This window comes from Meriones unguiculatus, chromosome 20 (assembly GCF_030254825.1).
Source record: "Meriones unguiculatus strain TT.TT164.6M chromosome 20, Bangor_MerUng_6.1, whole genome shotgun sequence".
Classification (NCBI taxonomy): Eukaryota; Metazoa; Chordata; class Mammalia; order Rodentia; family Muridae; genus Meriones; species Meriones unguiculatus.
Window position 1 is genome coordinate 43904899 of NC_083367.1, and position 18987 is coordinate 43923885.

General features: G+C 41.3%; 1 protein-coding gene across 1 annotated transcript in view; it reads left to right on the forward strand.

Moving 5' to 3' along the window:
* Nucleotides 1-18987, forward strand: part of Lama4 (laminin subunit alpha 4) — a 145056-nt gene that overhangs the window by 90174 nt on the left and 35895 nt on the right. The window contains exons 14-21 of the mRNA XM_021662512.2: nucleotides 2457-2598; nucleotides 3599-3695; nucleotides 8523-8639; nucleotides 11216-11395; nucleotides 14002-14141; nucleotides 16708-16887; nucleotides 17536-17681; nucleotides 18070-18232. Coding sequence (XP_021518187.1) covers nucleotides 2457-2598; nucleotides 3599-3695; nucleotides 8523-8639; nucleotides 11216-11395; nucleotides 14002-14141; nucleotides 16708-16887; nucleotides 17536-17681; nucleotides 18070-18232 — 1165 coding nt within the window. The remainder of the gene's footprint in view (nucleotides 1-2456; nucleotides 2599-3598; nucleotides 3696-8522; nucleotides 8640-11215; nucleotides 11396-14001; nucleotides 14142-16707; nucleotides 16888-17535; nucleotides 17682-18069; nucleotides 18233-18987) is intronic.

Consider the following 18987-nt stretch of genomic DNA (forward strand, 5'->3'; position numbering starts at 1 on the left):
CACGAATGTCAGTCACCCTGTCATCGTATTTCTGACTCAATCTATTCATAGAAACATTCAGAATTTCCCCTCAAATTGTAAAGACTGAAAATTCCTCAAATTGGCTGGTGTATACATTTTTTTATCTCTTTTTTTCTTCTGGGAAGGGAGCTTGTGTTGTTTTGCTTTGTTGCAAAGTCTCTTGTAACCCGGACTGGCTTCCAACTCTAAAGGATGACTTTGAACTTCTGATCCTTCTGCCCCTCCCTCCCAAGGACTAGGATTACATGTGTGTGCTGTTGTACTATTGTATGCATTGTTGAGGATCAGATTTAGGGCTTTTTGCATGCTAGGTATTTTGTTTGTATTTGTTTATTTTGGTTTATTGGACACAGTCTTAGGGTTTTACTCTGCAGCCTAGATGGGCTTGACACTCACAGCAGTCCTCCTGCCTTTGCATCCTGAGTACTGGGATTACAGGCATGATACCCTTTTTTTTTTATTTTCCTACTTGTTTTTAAAACAAAATCTCAACCACTCAGTTTTACCACTGAAGACTCAGGAGCCAATGCTGGGGTGAAAACTTGCTAGTTCAGAGAGGCAGAGAGAGAACCCAGCTGACCTTCCTACTTCACTGATGTCCCAAAAGGAAAAAGACCCCTTTTCCTCCCTTCAAACTGAATGCCCCTCCTGTCTACTTCCTGTGCATCTCTCTATCTGTCCTCCAGACTTCCTCTCAATCTCTATGTTTCTTTTTTTTTTTTTTTTTTTCTTTCTGATGTCCACTTCCTGTCAACTGGCTGCTATTCCACCTCTTGACCTAGGGTTAACTTTATTTTATCCCGTTTGCAGAAAGCTCTCGGATTAAAGGTGTGTGCTAGTACTGTGCCACACCACAACTAAAAATAGGTTGTCCAGTATACAATCTTGGGGTTCGAAGTGTGATCAAATATCCTGCAGCATCTGCTTCCTTCATATTTTACCCTTGGAGCCCTTTCTAAGGAGAGGTCCCTGGGATTAATGGCAGAGAGCGTTCGGAAAGATTCACCACCATTTAACATGACTCTTGCCATGACTGATCCCTTTCTCTATAAAAATTAAAGTGTTTCATGACTACCATATAATGAAGACGAAATCATTTTAATGTCCTCATTTTTTTTCTGCTAATTTAAAAAATTAAAATAAACCATTTTGTGGATCCCAACTGTGCCCACTGAGAAAATCAGCCCTGCTACGGGGGAGATTGGCCGACTATGTTCTTAAACAAGAGAAGTTGCTGAGGAAATATAAAGGAAGTTGCTCAGATAGAAGAGGCTAAGAAAGAGCTGACTGTGCTCATCAGTTCTGTGACTGGAAAAGAAGAGCTGGGTAGGATCCGCAGTATTCAGTAGTCTAGGCAGAGACAGCCATTGTCTACTTGGCATTGAGGAACAAAGTGATAGTAGCTGTGAGTGTTTGGGTCTGCGAGAAAATAAGGAGCTGCTAGAGCTGAGAGTCAGTAAAACACAAAGGATTCAGGATGGACTGTGAGGAGACCTTTTATGGGATAACAAAGTATTGGTGAGCCAAGGATGGTGGTGAAGGCCTTTGACCCTAGCACTCAGAGAAGCAGAGACAAGCTGAGTTCAAAGTCAGCCTCATCTACATAGTGAGTTCCAGAACAGTCAGGGCTATGGAGAGAGACCTTGCTGAGAGAGAGAGAGAGAGAGAGAGAGAGAGAGAGAGAGGATTATTGATCAGGAAACTAAATATCATAATACAGTTTTCAAGTCCAGTTCAGAAATGGTTTAAATGTAAGTATAAATCCTGCCGCTCAGGAGACGCAAGCACAGGGTACCGTACACTGACACAGTTGATCCTTGCTATGCCTTATGGGAATCCCTAGAAGCTGTGTGGTAATTAGCCTCTGTGTGTGAGAACCCCCAGTATTTGATAGGGTATTCTCAGTGACCCAAGCTAGGAAGGGATAATGCAGAGAACATGGGCAGAGGGGAGTCTAGACTGACCTGGGGCTGTCTGAGGAGTCAGACAGACAGACAGGTAGATGTTAGCTGGCCACTGTGTGCCTGGCAAGGTCTACACCCTCTCTGGGGGTTGGGCTTCTAGAGTAACAGCTGGGTAAGGAGCAGGTAGCGTGGCTAGCAGCATTATGGCATCAGGCCTTTGTCCAACCTGCACCACTTAAATGAACTTTGCAGGAAGAGAAACAGGGAACTCTTAAAATCCCCATTCCCGGTTTCAGCAGCAACTGCCAAGCAGCAGCTGCCCTGAGCCAAAATGGGATGATGACACCCTGGGGACCGCACAGAAAGATGAATGCAGTCATAATGTACTCCCAGGAAGGGAGACTCAAGAAAACCTTCCAAAACCAGGAAGGCGGCATCTGTGATCCCAGAAGTATACAAATGAAACCCTAAGCGTGGCCCCTATTTCCTAAGGAAGCAAGAAGGAGGAATGACAAATTCATTTATTAACAGAAATTTGCACAGTTCAGACATGAACGGGCTGGTGCAGAAGGCTTTGGATGCATCAAATGTCTATGAAAACATCGCCAACTATGTGAGCGAAGCCAATGAAACAGCAGAACTTGCTCTGAACATCACTGATCGGATTTACGATGTGAGTATTCCTTTACCTCAGGGTTTGTTGTGATATTGCCTCATTCCGCTTTGGCTCTTCTTACCCACATTTTTATTAACAAGTTACTACCTGTTCTTTTATCTAAAAATACCATTATGTCCTGCTTTTATTTGCTACTGCATTTCCCCCACACTAGTCTTTCTTACTTCCCCTAAATAGTCTCTTTCTGCTTGTGTGTATACATATATAAAAAAACACACTATACAGTATACATGAATACACATAATTATGTGTGATGCATATATGTCTTTGTTTTTTAACATCATTCCTTAACCCTTTAATTCCTTCTCAATGAAAAAGTTAAGTTTCAGGGGCTGGGCATGGTGGTACAAGCCTTTAGTCCCAGCACTTGGGGAGGCAGAGGCAGGTGGATCACTGTGAGTTTGAGGCCAGCCTGGTCTACACTGAGAAACCCTGTTTTGAAAAACAAAACAACAATGACAAATTGAAGCATCAAGAATGCTATGAAATGAGCATTGTGTACTATAAATGTGTTTTGGGTTTACAAGTTCATCAGGACGAGTCCAGTTAGCAAATGAGAGTTCCTTTGTAGACGCTGTTTTCTTCATTGGTTGTTCAATCTCCTTCTTTTTGTCAAAGTCTTTAAAGAAAATACTGTTAGGCTATTGTCTTCTAATACAAAAGACGTCTTAGGATGCAATCCTCTTTTTTTTTTTTTCAATTCAAAATTATTTATCCAGTGGCTTCTTTGTGACAAGCCTTGGCAGAAGCATTCTTTGAGGTTTGCTGAACTGTCCTGGGGAGCCAGGGGTGGGGGTGGGGCAGGAAGGACTTAACTTTGAAAATGCCAAGACTGCTTTCCCCTCTCCACCATTGTTCTTGATCCTGAGCTCTGAAAGCGAAGCTATGTGAATTTCACTGGGTGTTTAGCAGACAAACGACATCACTTAAATCAGAAGACCATGAAGAGTTGACACCTCTCAGGCTGTTCTTAGCCTCTCTGTCCCTTGTTTTGTAGGCTGTGAGTGGGATTGACACTCAGATCATTTACCACAAGGATGAAAGTGACAACCTTCTCAATCAAGCCAGAGAACTGCAAGCAAAGGCAGATTCCAGTAAATCTCATTTTCTCCTCCTTTTGATTCACAGCCACCTTTTATAAGTGTAGACAGACTTCTGAAACACAGGCTTAAGGAGTAAATATTTCACCAAATAACATATCAGTGCTTTATAATCCAGTCACAAGACAGCAGACTTGATATTTCAAAGTAAATTATGATTGGAAAACAGCTGCCATGTGGGAAAACTGCAAGGAAATATATTCTTACCCAATTTAGGGTAGAAATTTGTACTATTCAATAGAAACATCATAGTAGTGATATTAAAGGAGATAAAACCATAAAATACACTAAACACTAAAACTGTGATTCTGCAATTTGATGTTCCTTTAATCACACAAAAGAGTCGTCCCATCTTTACTGTGAAGGGCAGGCATCATCCCTGTTAGAGCTGACTGGGAAGACCAGCTACCTCATCCGGGTGAGAGCCGAATGGGATGATGGGAAAACCACAAGCCATCAGCTGGTTCTGCTATGCTGCCGCTTGTTTGCTTGCAGCAGCGGATGGTTGTGGATGAGCCTAATGGACACTTAGAAAGAGGCTTTACCCGCCACTATAAAAGCGACTACGCAGGGAATGGGCCAAGGAAGGACGCAGTGAAATACTACAGTCCTGTTAAACCTCACAACTGACTGGACCAAGAATGTCATTCAATGGTCCTTATTTCTCAGGTCATGGGCTCACTCCCGTGGCTATTTGAGCCTTGACCAGGGAGCTGGAAAGCCATTACCTAGCTGACTTCCTAATGTCACCTGAAAACAAGCTGGGTTTGAAATGGAGAACTTTATGAAATTAAATATCTCTACTCCACCACGTGTTATCTTTTTGTCCTCTTCTGAAAAAAAAAATTATATAGAGAAGTGAGCACACTTTAATTTTCATATTCTGAGGGCTCAGTTCCACAAGGCAACTGCTATTTTTATGCTTTCTAGATAGACAAAAGTAATGAGAATGTTATTAATTTTCTCTGTCCTGACTTATCACATAATTCATATTAATGTCTTAGAGAACTAGTTCTGAGTATGCTTTCTGGAAATCAATGAGAACACTAGCAGTAAAGAATTGGGATGTTAACAGTTAACTTTTAAAAAGCTAAGTGCTGCCAAATCTGTGTACTGCTTTTGTTTTTCGTGTGTGGGGAGGGCCAGCATGACAGTCCTTAGCAATCTAGTCCCTTAAACGTTCTATTCTGCCTCTCAGCTTCTCAGTGAGCCCCATCATCACAGTGTCACTGAGCCTCCCGAAAACAACCCTCCTATCTGGAAATAGCATGTCCTCAGAGTCCCACATTTTATGTACAAAAAATCTCCTACATCGGCTTCTTTGACAGTTTGGCTGATCTGGTTACGTATTTCTTGGTCTGTCCGGTTTTGGTTCAATTCCTTCCCATGTACAACGGACAACATAAAGGAGTTAGGACCACGCAGCTCTAAACTTGATAGAACTCTCTCCTTTGGCAATAAGCACGTTTGTGATATAAATTCGGGTTTTCATTTACTCAGTTACATTTTAATTCCAGGTTTGTGCTTCTCCATTTTCAAATGGCTTTCTGTGATGACTATTTTTTATTTCTAAGCTTTCTTTCTTTTTCTTTTTCATTATCTATAACAAAGATTTAACAATTGTAACAAACTTTTTTTTTAAGTGCTATTTGTCATAATCTTCTGCAAAGACAACAGTTTCTTCCACCAGGAAACACTCTCAGCAAAGTGTTTCTTTGTATAAATATCCAGCCCCAAATAGAATCTCCTATTATTTTTATCAAGAGTCCCAAATGTAGAGTTAAATAAAGTAGCTTTGAATGTAGTCACAGGCCCCGAAACAAAAGCTGAAAGCACCCTTAAATCACCATATCTGAAAACAGAAGCTTCAAAAAATGTGAAGTCACTGTCACTAAAATGTATGTTAAGTCACTCTTGGAATGCTGGCAAATCCTCAGAAACATAGAGGAAAGAAGTAAGTGCTTATTCCTGGTTATGCTGTGCGCTGTTCTACTGAACAGTGATGCTCCACCTTATGTATATCCACCATACAGGGCAGTAACAAAACAGAGTGAGATGGAAGAGATGGTGCCCTCTGTGGGAGGGTGGAGCTGGGTAGGGGGTTAGAAGCCCAATGGAGGAAAGAGAAGAAAAGAAGAAGCAAGGCAACTAGTTTACTATTTGTCAAGCAGTATAAATTTCCTGATGCTTTGGAAGTAAGCCAAACACAAACCAAAGCTGCTAGTTACTGGGAAAGCTCGATTTCAGTTCAGAGCTACAACGTCACGGCCCGCTAGGATTTGCTCAAGAATAACCCCAGGCTGGGAACAGTGCCCAGAGCATATTTTCAAGAAAAATGAATAAATACAACGACCACAAATGATTCACAGAGAATTAAATGATCCAGGTCAGTTAACTCATAGGAAGAAGCCTCCAGGTTCCCAGTGAATTCTTTCAAGTTTTTAGAGAAGAAATGGTACCACTTTTATACAAACACTTAGAAATAATAGCAAAAGAAGTATGCTCCATCTTGTCCTATAAAAGCCAAAAAAAAAATGTAATTATCAAAACCTCAGAAGGATATAGAAAAGGGGGAAATGCAAGCCAGATTCTCTTACAGACATAAAATTCCTCATGAGCCAAGTGTGGTGGTTTGTGCCTATAATCTCCATAATCTCAGCACTCAGGAGGCTGTTCGGCAGGAGGCTGACGACAAGGTCAAGCCAACTGAGGCTACAGAATAAGAGCATAGTTCAAAAGAACCTTTTATCAAATCAGATCTACCAGGTCTAGAAATGGTAGCATACGGCAGACAAAATTAATTTACTACAGGATTTCAAAGGTTGTTTATCATTTAAAATATTGTACTTTACCACATTTACAGGCTACAGGAGAAAATTCATGTGATCATCTGACTATACACAGGAAATCTTTTTAAAAAAATTTTAATATATATTTTGGTCATATTTTTTCCCAACTCCTCCCAGATCACTCCTTCCTATGCACTTTACTTCATTAATAAAACAGCACTCCTCCAATAATTTTTAAACTCTTAGTAAACATAAAAACAGAAGGAATTTCCATAATCTAATAAAGAATAATGAAATAATATTCAGCAAACATTCATAATAAAATATTAAAAGGCTTTTCAATGAGACTGCAAACAAAGACAGGCTATCCTCATGACCAATTCTATATATAAAAATATAAGTTCATTTAAAAAAATAGCTGGAAATTAGCATTTTAAAATAACACTTTTCAATAGCATCAAAGAGGGAAAAAAAATTAACATTTAGTAAGAGTGCTACATATAAAACTAGAGTTACACTACTAATGGGCAATAAAAATATTCTACAATAGAATTCATTATTTTGTGCAATTAATATGGTTTAAAATATAAGTAAAATATTTAAGTAAAAGTTTAAAAAGCAATAGATTCCATATTCACTGAGAGAAAGACTCAACTATGGAAAATGGATGATTCTACAACACCTATCTGTAGATGCAATCCAATGCTAGTTGAGACCTTGTAACAATGTGGATATATAGATAGACGAATTCTGGACTTTTCTTGAGAAGAGAAAGAAAATTCAAGCAGCCAATCTTGGAAAGTAAGAGCAAGATACCCAAATGATAACATAAATGAGCAACACTACATGGACTGAGTGGTTACACTCGTACATTTATACCCATGATGCATGTAATGGTGTAATCAAAGAAAAATAAAACAATAGAGATAATGCATGAAAGAAGTAGGAGTTGGAGGGAGAGGAAAGGGATCAGTTAAAAGGGGTTGGGACATAACAATATGGCTTGAAGAAGATCAAAGTATATTACATACATGTGTGAAACGTCATAATGAAATTTATTTTATGCAATTGGTAAATGAAAAAATATATCAAGACTGATAACTTTATAGGTATCCAAACAAACATACAAAAGATTATAGTATTTTGTCTTGTCTTCGGAAAGAATGTAAAACCAGAAAATATCTTCTCTCTTCTGCACATACTTCCCAACACACACACACACACACACATAATTAAAAGTAAAATAAATCTTTATAAAGTACAAGGCCTGGGAAGATGGGCAACAGGTAAAGGGACATATTGTTCTTGCAGAGGACGCAAGCCTGACTTCCAAACTTACGTGTGGTGGCTCACAATCTATAACTTGAGCTCCAGGGCATCCAATGCCCTCTTCTGTCCTCTGTGCGTACATACACGCACACACACATACCCTACACAGACACAAACATAGACACACAAATAAGAATGAAATAGAGCTTTAAAGATAGATAATAGAAGACAGAGACAGACCTGCAAATAGTGGCTATTTGCTCTGGCTATTCGTTTACAGAGCCCAAAGAAGCCCAGTGAGTGCCCATCTTAATGGGATGTCCATGCTGTATTTTGTGTTCATTGCGTGAAAGTTCATCAGGCTGTGCATATGTAATCTGTGTTATTTCTTAGGTACATGATACATATTTGTAAAAATTTTATTGAGAGAACTGAGGGCTAAACAGATTCTCTTATAAGCAGGCACCATCAAATGGATAGACAAGTTTCTTTTTTACTTTATTATTTGTGCTATTAGATTTTATTAGTCGCAGCCTTGCCCAAAAAAAAAAAAAATAGCATTGTGGCATTCTAAGTCATCCTCAACCAGTGTCCCAAGTTTTCTGCTGTCCTGTATCTCTTGTTCTAAATGCCACTTCCCAGAACTGACCGCCTATTTCTAGAATGCTAGATTATTGCATATGTGTTAAGCTGTCGGAGGAGACAGAGGCTTCTTCCAGGCATTGTGGGCCTCCTGGTACTTTCCCCTGCTTCTTCTCCACAGGCAATGAAGAAGCAGTGGCTGACACCAGCAGGCGAGTGGGAGGAGCCCTGTGGAAGAAGGGGGCCCTTCGAGATAGACTGAATGATGCCGTTAAGCGACTGCAAGCAACAGAGAGAGGTAAGGATGCAGAACTTCAAGGTCCTAGGTCTTTATGCAAGGGGGGAGTCTTTCATACGTTAGGGTATTTGTTCTCCCATAACAACAACAACAACAAAAAAAAATGTTCATTACTATCCAAAAACTACCTGAGAAATAAAGCTCTTTACTCTATCACCCAGAGATATAGTTCCTGCATGTGTATGTCTACCCATGTTTGAATAGGATTGTACTGTTTAAACTGCTTGGTACCTGTCTTGTGAACATTTCTCTCCTGCTAACAGCATGCCCTAATTTGGTCACTGGATTTCTCTGGCCCCCACTGTAAACAGTGTCCTACTTTTCTATGTCAAGTTATTCTTATCAAATAAGCAGGAAGATCAATGCAGCAAACAGAGAAACAGGAATGCTTCCCTAACCTGATCTGGGACTCTAGTGGTGTCTTGAAAAGCTGGGATTGGAAGCAGATGTGTCTTCCAGGCATAGCAAAAGTTAAGGCACTGCTGCTTGATGGGTTTTTTGCTGACATGAGCTGGCCTTGGAACCCAGGAGCTCTGGCCTGTCTTGGAGAGTGGACATGCACAGAGAGGCCTTATCAGAGGTACAGATGATTGAAGCTTGTGGGGCTCCATGCTGTGGATATCAGAGTCACTATTTACCTTCCAGGTGGAGAATCCTGAGGTTTGTCAGGGCTGGGAACCTTGCTCCAATGGGTGCAGCGAATAGGAAAGATCCAGGATTCAAACCAATGTCCAACAGGATCCAGAGGATGGAAGATCAAACAAAATGTTTTTCCACTTTAAAAACTTGAAGTTCCTCTGTGGCCTGGCAATGTCCACCCCACCCCCCTTCAGCCAGTGATCAAAGAGCAGGCAACAGAGTCCATGTCAGAGACAGCTCTGCTCCCCTTACTAGGATGCCCATGTGAAGACTGAGCTGCCTATGGGCTACCTCTGTGCAGACGTCTAGGTCTTCTTCATGCATGGTCCTTTATTGGTGCATCAATCCCCACAGGACCCAGTGGTCCCAGCTTTGTTGGCTCTACAGGCCACAGAGGAAAAGGATGCAGGCAGTCCTAATGAGACTTGAAAGGCTGGGGTCAGATGGTAGAGGAGGAGGGCTCCCACTTTCTGAAAAATAGGGGAGGAGAAGAGGGGGGAAGAAGAAGGGAGAGTGGGACCGGGAGGAGATGAGGGAGGGGCTACAATCAGGATGTAAAGTGACTAAATTAGAAAAAAATTAAGTTAAATTTAAAAAAAATAAAGAAGCCCTTTCAAAAAAAGTTATGACACCCCTAAGTATTTCTGTTACAAAAGTAACACATTACCCTTATAGAAAAAAGTGAAAACCCCAGATTAGAGTTGGAAAAATGAGGAAAAGTCACCTATAATAACCCATCATCTAGACAAAATTTGTTATTATTAATTTACATTATCTTTGTTTCAAATATGCAATGTTTTGTGTGTATGGTGTATTTCTGTGTGTCTGTGTGTGTGTGTGTGTGTGTGAGAGAGAGAGAGAGAGAGAGAGAGAGAGAGAGAGAGAGAGAGAGAATATAGAAGCACATACCACCACACCACTGTACACTCTGAAAGTCAAATAACAACCCCAGGAATTGGCCCTAATTGTCCACCTTGTTTAAAACAAGGTCTCCAGTTCCTGGAACCCACTTTGTAAATCAGGCTGGCCTTGAGCTTGCCTTGGTCCTCCTGCTCCTGCCGCTACCTCAAGACTGCTGGGACTGCAGAGCTGTCTCACTACACCTGACTGTTCTGTTGTTTTTGTGGGGTAGGGTCTGGTCACGAAGCCACGGCTGGCCTAGAACTTAATATGTATGTACCCTCCCTAGCTAGGATAGCCTCGCACTTGTGGCATAAGATGGCCTCGCACTTATGGCAGTCCTCGCCGCCAGCCAGTTCACAGGCTTCTAGGGATACTCCTGTCTCTGCTCGCCAGCTCGATGGAGGAACTGGCTTACAGATGTATGCTGCCGTATCTGACTTCCTGTGGCTTCCGGGGAATCCCAGTCCAAAGATGATATAATTTTAAAATGAAAATTATATCTTAACATTAAAGCTTTTCAGAAACATGTTTTCTTTTGGGGAGAAAAAAAAAACCCTTTGCTTATTCATTTACTTCTGTACTAAGTGTAGCATCATTTTTATGGTGGCAAGAGTTTTTCACAATAATTACTTTTCCATGAGAGGAAGAGGTTTTCATTTTTTTTTTAGAAGAGGTTTTTATGATGAAGTTCAGATGTAAACATCATAGAAGCTGTAACTTCCTGTGTGTATTTTGTTGCTTTCTAACCAGATTGCTAACCTAAGTACATACTTTCAGGTTGTTGTTTGTTATTACATTTTGTATTTACTTCTTAGTTTATGAACATTTTGATATTTTTGAGACTGCAGTCTTACCATCTCACATCAGTGCTATTGATCATATTCCAGTTCCCTTAACTTATCACACAGTTGTTGACATATTTCAAAGCCTTGGTCTTCTTTCACAGACCAAAATTTGAGGTCTGTTTCACCCCAGTGTTTGGACCGATGTCAGTGATCTCCACTGAAGGGAATGTCCCTCTGCTCTGTGTGCAGGGGATGCCCAGCAGCGCCTGGGCCAGTCCAAGCTGGCCATCGAGGAAGCCAACAAGACGACGATGGCTGTCCAACAGGTCACCACACCGATGGCTAGCAACCTCAGCAACTGGTCACAGAACCTTCAGACCTTCGACTCTTCCGCATATAACACGGCGGTGGATTCGGCTCGGGATGCAGGTACTGTTCACAAGCTTTACCTTCTTCCCTACCCAAAGAACTGGCCAAACGCTACACAGACATTGATAAGAAACAGGATTCTCCATCTGCTTTTTAGTCTGGAATGCTGCAGGAATTAGTTTAGAAAAAGAGAAAGATTCTGTTCAGCTTATTTATGTTATTTATCGGGAGTCTAGATTTATTTAGAGTATAGACCCTTACATTTGTACCTATATGAAATATATATATATCTTTAACATAAATGTGCAAATAGATGCATTGGTAGAAGTAATACCATAGTTAAATTGATGGAGGAGGTTTTTTTTTTCTTTTTTAATGTGGCAGCATTTATAATGGTAGCAAATATCTTTATCAATGTAAGACTGATGTTTTAGCATAACAGTTTAATCAAATGTTAGAGTAATAACCTCAACAAAATACTGTCTTACTTTTAGAGGAAAAAACTAGCAAATGGCATTGATTTTTACTAACTGCCATTTGCATTCTACTTGAGTAAATCGGATTACTACCAACAAATGCCAACTATGTGTCTTGGCCAATTCACGTATACAATTGAAAATTAAACCTATGAATGCCTATTGTTAAATAAGAGCTTCCTATGCCTGCCCTATCTCCTGAATGATGGCAGAGAGGCCTTTATATTTATTAAGAGCTTCAGGCACTATAGCTGGGGACATACTAGCTATTTAAATGCAACTATGCTGGCTTGGCCTGTGTCCCAGCCATGAGGCTCATTACAAGCCATTTTAGTCTCACTCTGGCTGCTGCTTCTTCATTTGTGTCATCAGGGCCTCTCCTCTCTCTGATCCTCCTCTGAGATACCCCTCACTGGGATCAGCAGTTACGCCTTAACTCTCCTGCCCAGCTACAGGCTCTTCAGGTCTTTATTAACCAACCAGAAGGTGATGGAGAACAATGTTTACACAACATTGAGACAGGAGAATCTTCATAAAAAAGCGTCAGTGCCAAAGCCTCACCTGAGTCAGCTCCGTACTGGCACCGAAATCAGCATTTAAATAATACAGAGACAATCTTTACCCAGTGACATTACCCCAACCGTCCACCTAAACGTAGTTTCGTGTATATAGTTTAAAATAATAACAAAGAACTCTTTTTTTCCATTCTCACGTTTTGGTTCAGAATCTTCATAATCTCTCAGATATCGGTGTCTAGCAATGTCATGACAAATCCTGACCCGGGTTGTTATCCATTCTCTACAAACCATTCTCCAGAGCAGCTTTACAGACCAGCCCCAAATTGAAATAGTTATGAATTCATACCTGATCTGTTGCTAGCAATCCCACTGCAATTTACAAAGGTTGATTGCCCTTACAGGAATATAAATATAACCACTTACCCAATCACTAGCTCAAGAGTAGACCACTTTACTAGAATTTGCAAAGTCCTAGTTTGATCTCCAGAACTGGGGGGATGGGGGTGGGGCAGGGAATGGAGCAGGAGAGGAACTACGTGTTATTCACTGTTTATATTTATCAGAACATTGCCTTGGAAATATTTTCTGTATCTGTATTAAATTTATTTTCATATTTTTTCATTTGTCCTATCAAGTTGTCATATTAATCATCCGAAGCTAGCTCCAACTGAAATTGTCTCCAGCTACTGTGTTTTTCCCAAATAGTATTTGTCGGATTAAAATAAAGTAAATTTAACAACATATAAGAGACTTTAGAAAGAGTCTATAGGAAGAGGGTGAGAAATGTCTTATATACCTTTCCATAAGCAGAATTTTAATGTAATGCTGTAAATACATTTTATTATTTTCCTTTTTTACTGATCACTATCGTATAAAATGGCAACTGGGGTCAGCACTATACTAGTCTAGATGAATGCAAATGTATGCTTTGCCTAGTCACTTTTTCTTTTATTGTGTTCTTAATCGTCCCCTAATGCCGAGGAGCTGTCTCAGAAGGAGGTCCAGAACCAAAACAGCAGAAGTGTGTGGGGGAGACAGGGAAGAAAGAGAGGGGAGAAGGGAGAGAGGAAGGGAGGGAGGGAAGGAGGGGAAAATGAAGGAGTAAAGAAGAAAGAAAAATCCATGCGGTCTGCTTGCAGTGTCCCCTTGCTTGGGCCATCATCTGAGGCTGCAAAGCTGCCCCCTCTCTCTCACTATGGCAAAGGCAGCTTGGCTGCGTGCTCCTGGTTTCCTCCACCTAACTCCACTTCCACTGTAACAGCAGCCACAGCAGACATCCTGTGCTGTACACTCAGACATGCTGGAAAACACCCTTCTTATCTTTCACCAGTAAAAGCCCCTTCACCTGTTGTGTCAGTCTGTATTACAGATGTGTGGAGCCTAAGCTATATGATTAAAGGAACATCTGTATGTTGGGCATGGAGCCTGCCCTTTAGAATGTACATTCTGAGTCAGCACACACCACATTCCATTTATAAATCAATATGTGCTCTAAATGTCATGACAACGACAACAACAAAAAAGCCCACGCAGAACAGGTTATGCTTTGAGCCCTGCTATTAATTTTGTAAGGTGAAAAATGATGTTCAATAGAGCTACCAGAGGCAGTGTTTGCTGTATTGCACTTGAGTCTTATAATTAATATTCCAGTGATTTGTTTTCCTTATTGCAGTGAGAAATCTCACAGAGGTCGTCCCCCAGCTCCTGGATCAGCTTCGCACTGTTGAGCAGAAGCGGCCTGCAAGCAATGTTTCTGCCAGCATCCGGAGGATCCGAGAGCTCATTGCTCAAACCAGGAGTGTTGCCAGCAAGGTAGGTGGTGAGCGGTGTCATCAGTTACCTGGGAGCGACGGGGAAACGACACTGAGCGCCAACTCCTCAGCAGCTCCTAAAACCAGGCACTGTCCTACTATATCATTTATTGGAGTCACATGAGAAGCTTTGAAACCAGTAGGATACAATAGCACAGGACTATAGTCCAAGAGAGAAAAGGACCACACAGCAAGTTCCAGGTCAGCCTCGTCTACACCGCAATTTCCCAGCCTCTGGGCTACACAACAAGATCGCGTCTCAGGAAACATACAAATAAGGAAATCTTCTTCTTAAAAGTAAACCAAATCTTAGTCCCAACATCAGAGCAAAGAGGGCTCCACCCCAGTCATCTTTTAAGTGACATGGTTATCCTCATGTGGAGCCAGAACTAACCACAAATTTCTAGTCAGCAAAGGTCATGAGCAACAAAAATCAAGTCAAGCTTCAATTAAAAAAAAAAAGGCTCAACCCTATGTTCTAATTATTCATTTTTGACAGCTGGTTAATGCAGCTACCATATGGAATAGTCTTGCAAATCTGTCCCACCTGCAAAACTAACCCCGGCACAACACGCATTATGTGAAAGTTTTATTGATCGCTCTGCAGGCTTAACTGAGGAATAACAAGTAGAAGAAAGTAAGGCAAGGCATGCATCTGAGGTTCTGTAACAGAGGGAGCTGAGCAGCAAAACCCCCAGGGTCAGCATCACCAAGCGGGTCCTGACACAATTAACATTCTCGAGTACGTGAAGAGGACTCATGCTTGGGCCTTTCTTTAATTTGTTTCCATTGATTTATAGACCAGCCTCACTTTTACAGCCAAATTATGTGCTTCTATCTTCTCAGTTAAGAATTGCACCAAACATAGCCGGACGTGGTGATCCATGCCTTTATGCCTAGTATTCAGGAGGCAAAAGCAGGTGGATCACTGAATATGAGCCAGCCTGGCCTACAGAGTGAGTTCCAGGATAGCCAGGGCTACATAGAGAAACCCTATCTCAAAAAATAAAAATAAAAAATAATGTATCAAACAGAACATTCACACAAAGACTGGGTAGAAACAAGAATAAGAAATCAATTGTTTTATAGTGCTGGGGATTATTCTTGGTAAACACATGAAACTTTCAAGTGCTGTGTAATACGGATCCTGCCTTACAAATTATCTTATTTAGATAGCTCTGTGAATGTTTCATGACATATTATCTTAAAAATATAATAAGAAATGTCATATTGAATTGGCTGTGGTGGCACTTACCTGTAATCTCAGAATTTGAGAGGCTAAGACAGAGTTGTGTGTTTAAAGCCATTGTGAGTGATAAGAAGTTTCCAGGACAATACAGTGAGACTGTCTAAGGAGTGGGACATTTTAAAAACTAAGTTTTGTTACTGTTTACTTGGTGATATTATTCAGTATTATTTCTATGGAGTATAACATTGGGGTCCTGATCACAAAGAAAGAGTGGGAGGCTCATTTTCTAAAGAGAGACTGTGCCCAGCCTTTGGGCATTACTCAACTCCAAAGTGAGATGCTTTTCATGCAGCCTTCTCAGACTCTCAGTTCTACAGGTAGACCTCAGTCCTGCACGCTGGCTGATTGATTGCTGAGATGTATCAATCTCTACACAACAGACAGCAGGAGACAGCTGTGCTCCACGCACTGGGGAATAGGATCTCAAGCTAGCTGACTATAAACATCAGCCCAATCAATATCAGCTGATGTAAATACATCTAATTATTCAGAAAGGTTTGTACAGACAGCATGGGTAGACACATTTTCAAATGCCTTAAAAATCGCTCACAAATCAACTCAGTTCCTAGCGTCATCTTGGGCCTCAAAGAAATGTGCTGAAATGGTGCTTTGCCTCTCAAGAAACATTACAGGGGATGTCTTAAGGAACTTCTTGTAACTATTACAAGGATTACAACTATTAACTATTGCAAGGATGGAGCCAGGGGCTAGAGGGTGCTTTACAGTTACCATCTTATTTCTAATAGCCTGTTCGTTGCATCATGTTACAGAAGCATACTGAGTAGCTAACTTAGGGTTGCCTAGTTATTAAGTGAAACAGGTGTGAAAGGCAGAGGCTGTGCCTAGACCCTGACTGTGCAGGTGGATATGGGGCTGTTGCTCACAGCTTTATTCCATACTGCTCTTATCATGACCTTAGGGAGAAAGGTCCAGCAGCTTTAGTACCCAAGATGCCTTATCCTTCTCCCAAACAATTAATTCTTCTATGCATTAGAGAGTCATTTTGAGTTGTTAAGACAGGTCCAGGGTCCCTTCATCTTATTTAGTTCCCCATCCTGAGTGTGTAATTCACTGTGGGAGTGTGTCTACCTTCGTCCTTGGATCTACTTGGTCATCGTTTGCTGTTGTGTTCTCTTCAGCCCATTTCCGTCTAAACTTATTGTGTTGTAATCTTCCCTAAATAGTTTCCCTTGCTGAGAATACGGAAGCAAAAAAAAAAAAAGGCATGGAGGAAAGTAGAGGCCCCTCCAGAAACTGTGGGAGAGCATTCTGCTCCTTTCTTAATAGCACTTTCACTGGAACAATTTTGTAATTCCAGATCCAAGTCTCCATGATGTTTGATGGCCAGTCGGCTGTAGAAGTGCACCCCAAAGTCAGCGTGGATGACCTGAAGGCCTTCACATCCATCAGCTTGTACATGAAGCCCCCTCCAAAGAAGCCAGAGCAGGCTGGCTCCTGGATAGCTGATCAGTTTGTCCTCTACCTCGGAAGCAAAAACGTAAGAGCACAGCATGGAGATTTATAGGAGATAGTGTTGCCCTCTGCCTTGAACAAAGCTGTTGAGAAAAGCAAACAGATTCCCACTTTGATAGTAAAGCCCAGAAATCATTAATGGCTGAATGCAAGCTGTGATTGAAGGACAAGATATTCCTGAGGTCAGGGCATATTTCTGGGATTGCTTCCTGGAGACACCCTGTTACATGAATGAATCTGAACAAAGCATTTGAGAGGCCTTTGGAGTAACTGTAGCCTTTGTCTGTCAATGCCGAATCCTGCTTAAAGATGCACAGGGACTGTTTTTCTCAAGGTATATGGTCCCTAGGTTAGCCTGACGATGCTGGCACATTCCTGGCAGCTATCAAATTTTCATGAGCCTTCAGTAGTTTCCCCTTCTCACTCCCCACCAATGCTACAAGCACTTAGAGATCTACAGGAACATTGTACTCTGAGGCAGACCCAGGGAAGGCAAACTTCAAGAGCGGATATCAGTCTAGCTGTACCTCAGGATGGTGATTCAGGCCAGAAGTGGCTTGTATACACCAACTCTTTGCACCTACAATTGAGCTTTGCAGAAAGAAAAATAGATGATACCATTTGTGTGGACTATACTTGTCCATTTTATTTAAGTGAATTCTTGATATTTCAGGCCAAAAAAGAATATATGGGTCTTGCAATCAAAAATGATAACCTGGTATATGTCTATAATTTGGGGACCAAAGATGTGGAGATTCTCCTGGATTCCAAGCCTGTGAGCTCCTGGCCTGCTCACTTTAGTATTGTCAAGATTGAGAGGTAAGGTGAATCTATGGCAAATGGCTTCTGTGTGCACCTCCTAAGGAATTATTGAAAGTATGCATGTACACACACACACTTATTGTGGGTACCATGTACATTTTCTTTTTCTTTTTTTCACTATTTCCATATTCCATCCCAAACACCTGAGTGAAATGAAAATATTAGGGGAAAAAAATGGTCATTTCTAAATAGCAACCTGATTACCCTACCATAAGTTAAATTTTAAAATTAAGATGTCTGTTTTCCTACTTCCCTTCAGCAATTGATATTCTGTATGTGTGCAACAATATGATACAATCAGATCAACATTTTCTTGATGAAGTGACAATTAACATTTTGACACAATGAAGGCATTTAAGTGAGTGACAACCCTTTCTCTCACCAGGGTAGGGAAACACGGAAAGGTGTTCTTGACAGTCCCCAGTCTCAGTAGCACAGCAGAAGAAAAGTTTATCAAGAAGGGGGAGTTTGCAGGAGATGACTCCTTGCTGGACCTGTCCCCGGAGGACACTGTGTTTTATGTTGGCGGGGTGCCTGCGAACTTCAAGGTAAGCTGTGAGCCCTCTCTGGCCTAGTGCAGATCTGCAGTGGTTCTTCTACAAATCCATGGCCCCAAAATGAGCAGAGGTGGGCGAGTTGGATACCTTTAAGAGCTCGTTTCAGTGGGCGGTAAAATTCTGGCCCAGAATCCACTTATAAGTCTGGTGTGTTGATCTGGTTCCTACTACCCACATTTTCAATGTTGGGTGTTTTCAAGTGACAGCTAATGCTTGAAGATTAACTGATGTCGTTGCGATACGTATAAAGGTAATAAATATTACTCCCGGAAAGAACGGGTATTATCTGCTACAAGAGTGTTTGTGCCTTAGAGCGCCGCTGGCTTAGAGCTAGGTTTCAGCATTGCACATGGCAGTTTCAAATGCTGCTACCTGAAATGTGTAGGCACGGCAAAAAACGTAGGAGGTGAGAAAAGGTAAGACCTAAGGGAGAATATGCGACGTGACAAAGAGTGGATAAAGGAAAAGCCCGAGAAGACGGAAAGCGGATCTCAAGCCTTCCACTCGACGACGGCTGCTTACCGTTGTGAGCACACTGTGACCCTCCCCTGGGAATTATTCTGTCTTTGTGTGAGACCAGGAATACGCACCTCACAGAACTGGTGTGATAATTGGTTTTCACGGCTAATTAAGGATTTGTAGCATACATAGTCTATAATCAGTAAACACCAGTTCCCCACTAAGATCTGTGAAACTGACATATCACTGCTTGTTTAAGTCATCTGGCCCACTGAGGCAAACCCTGG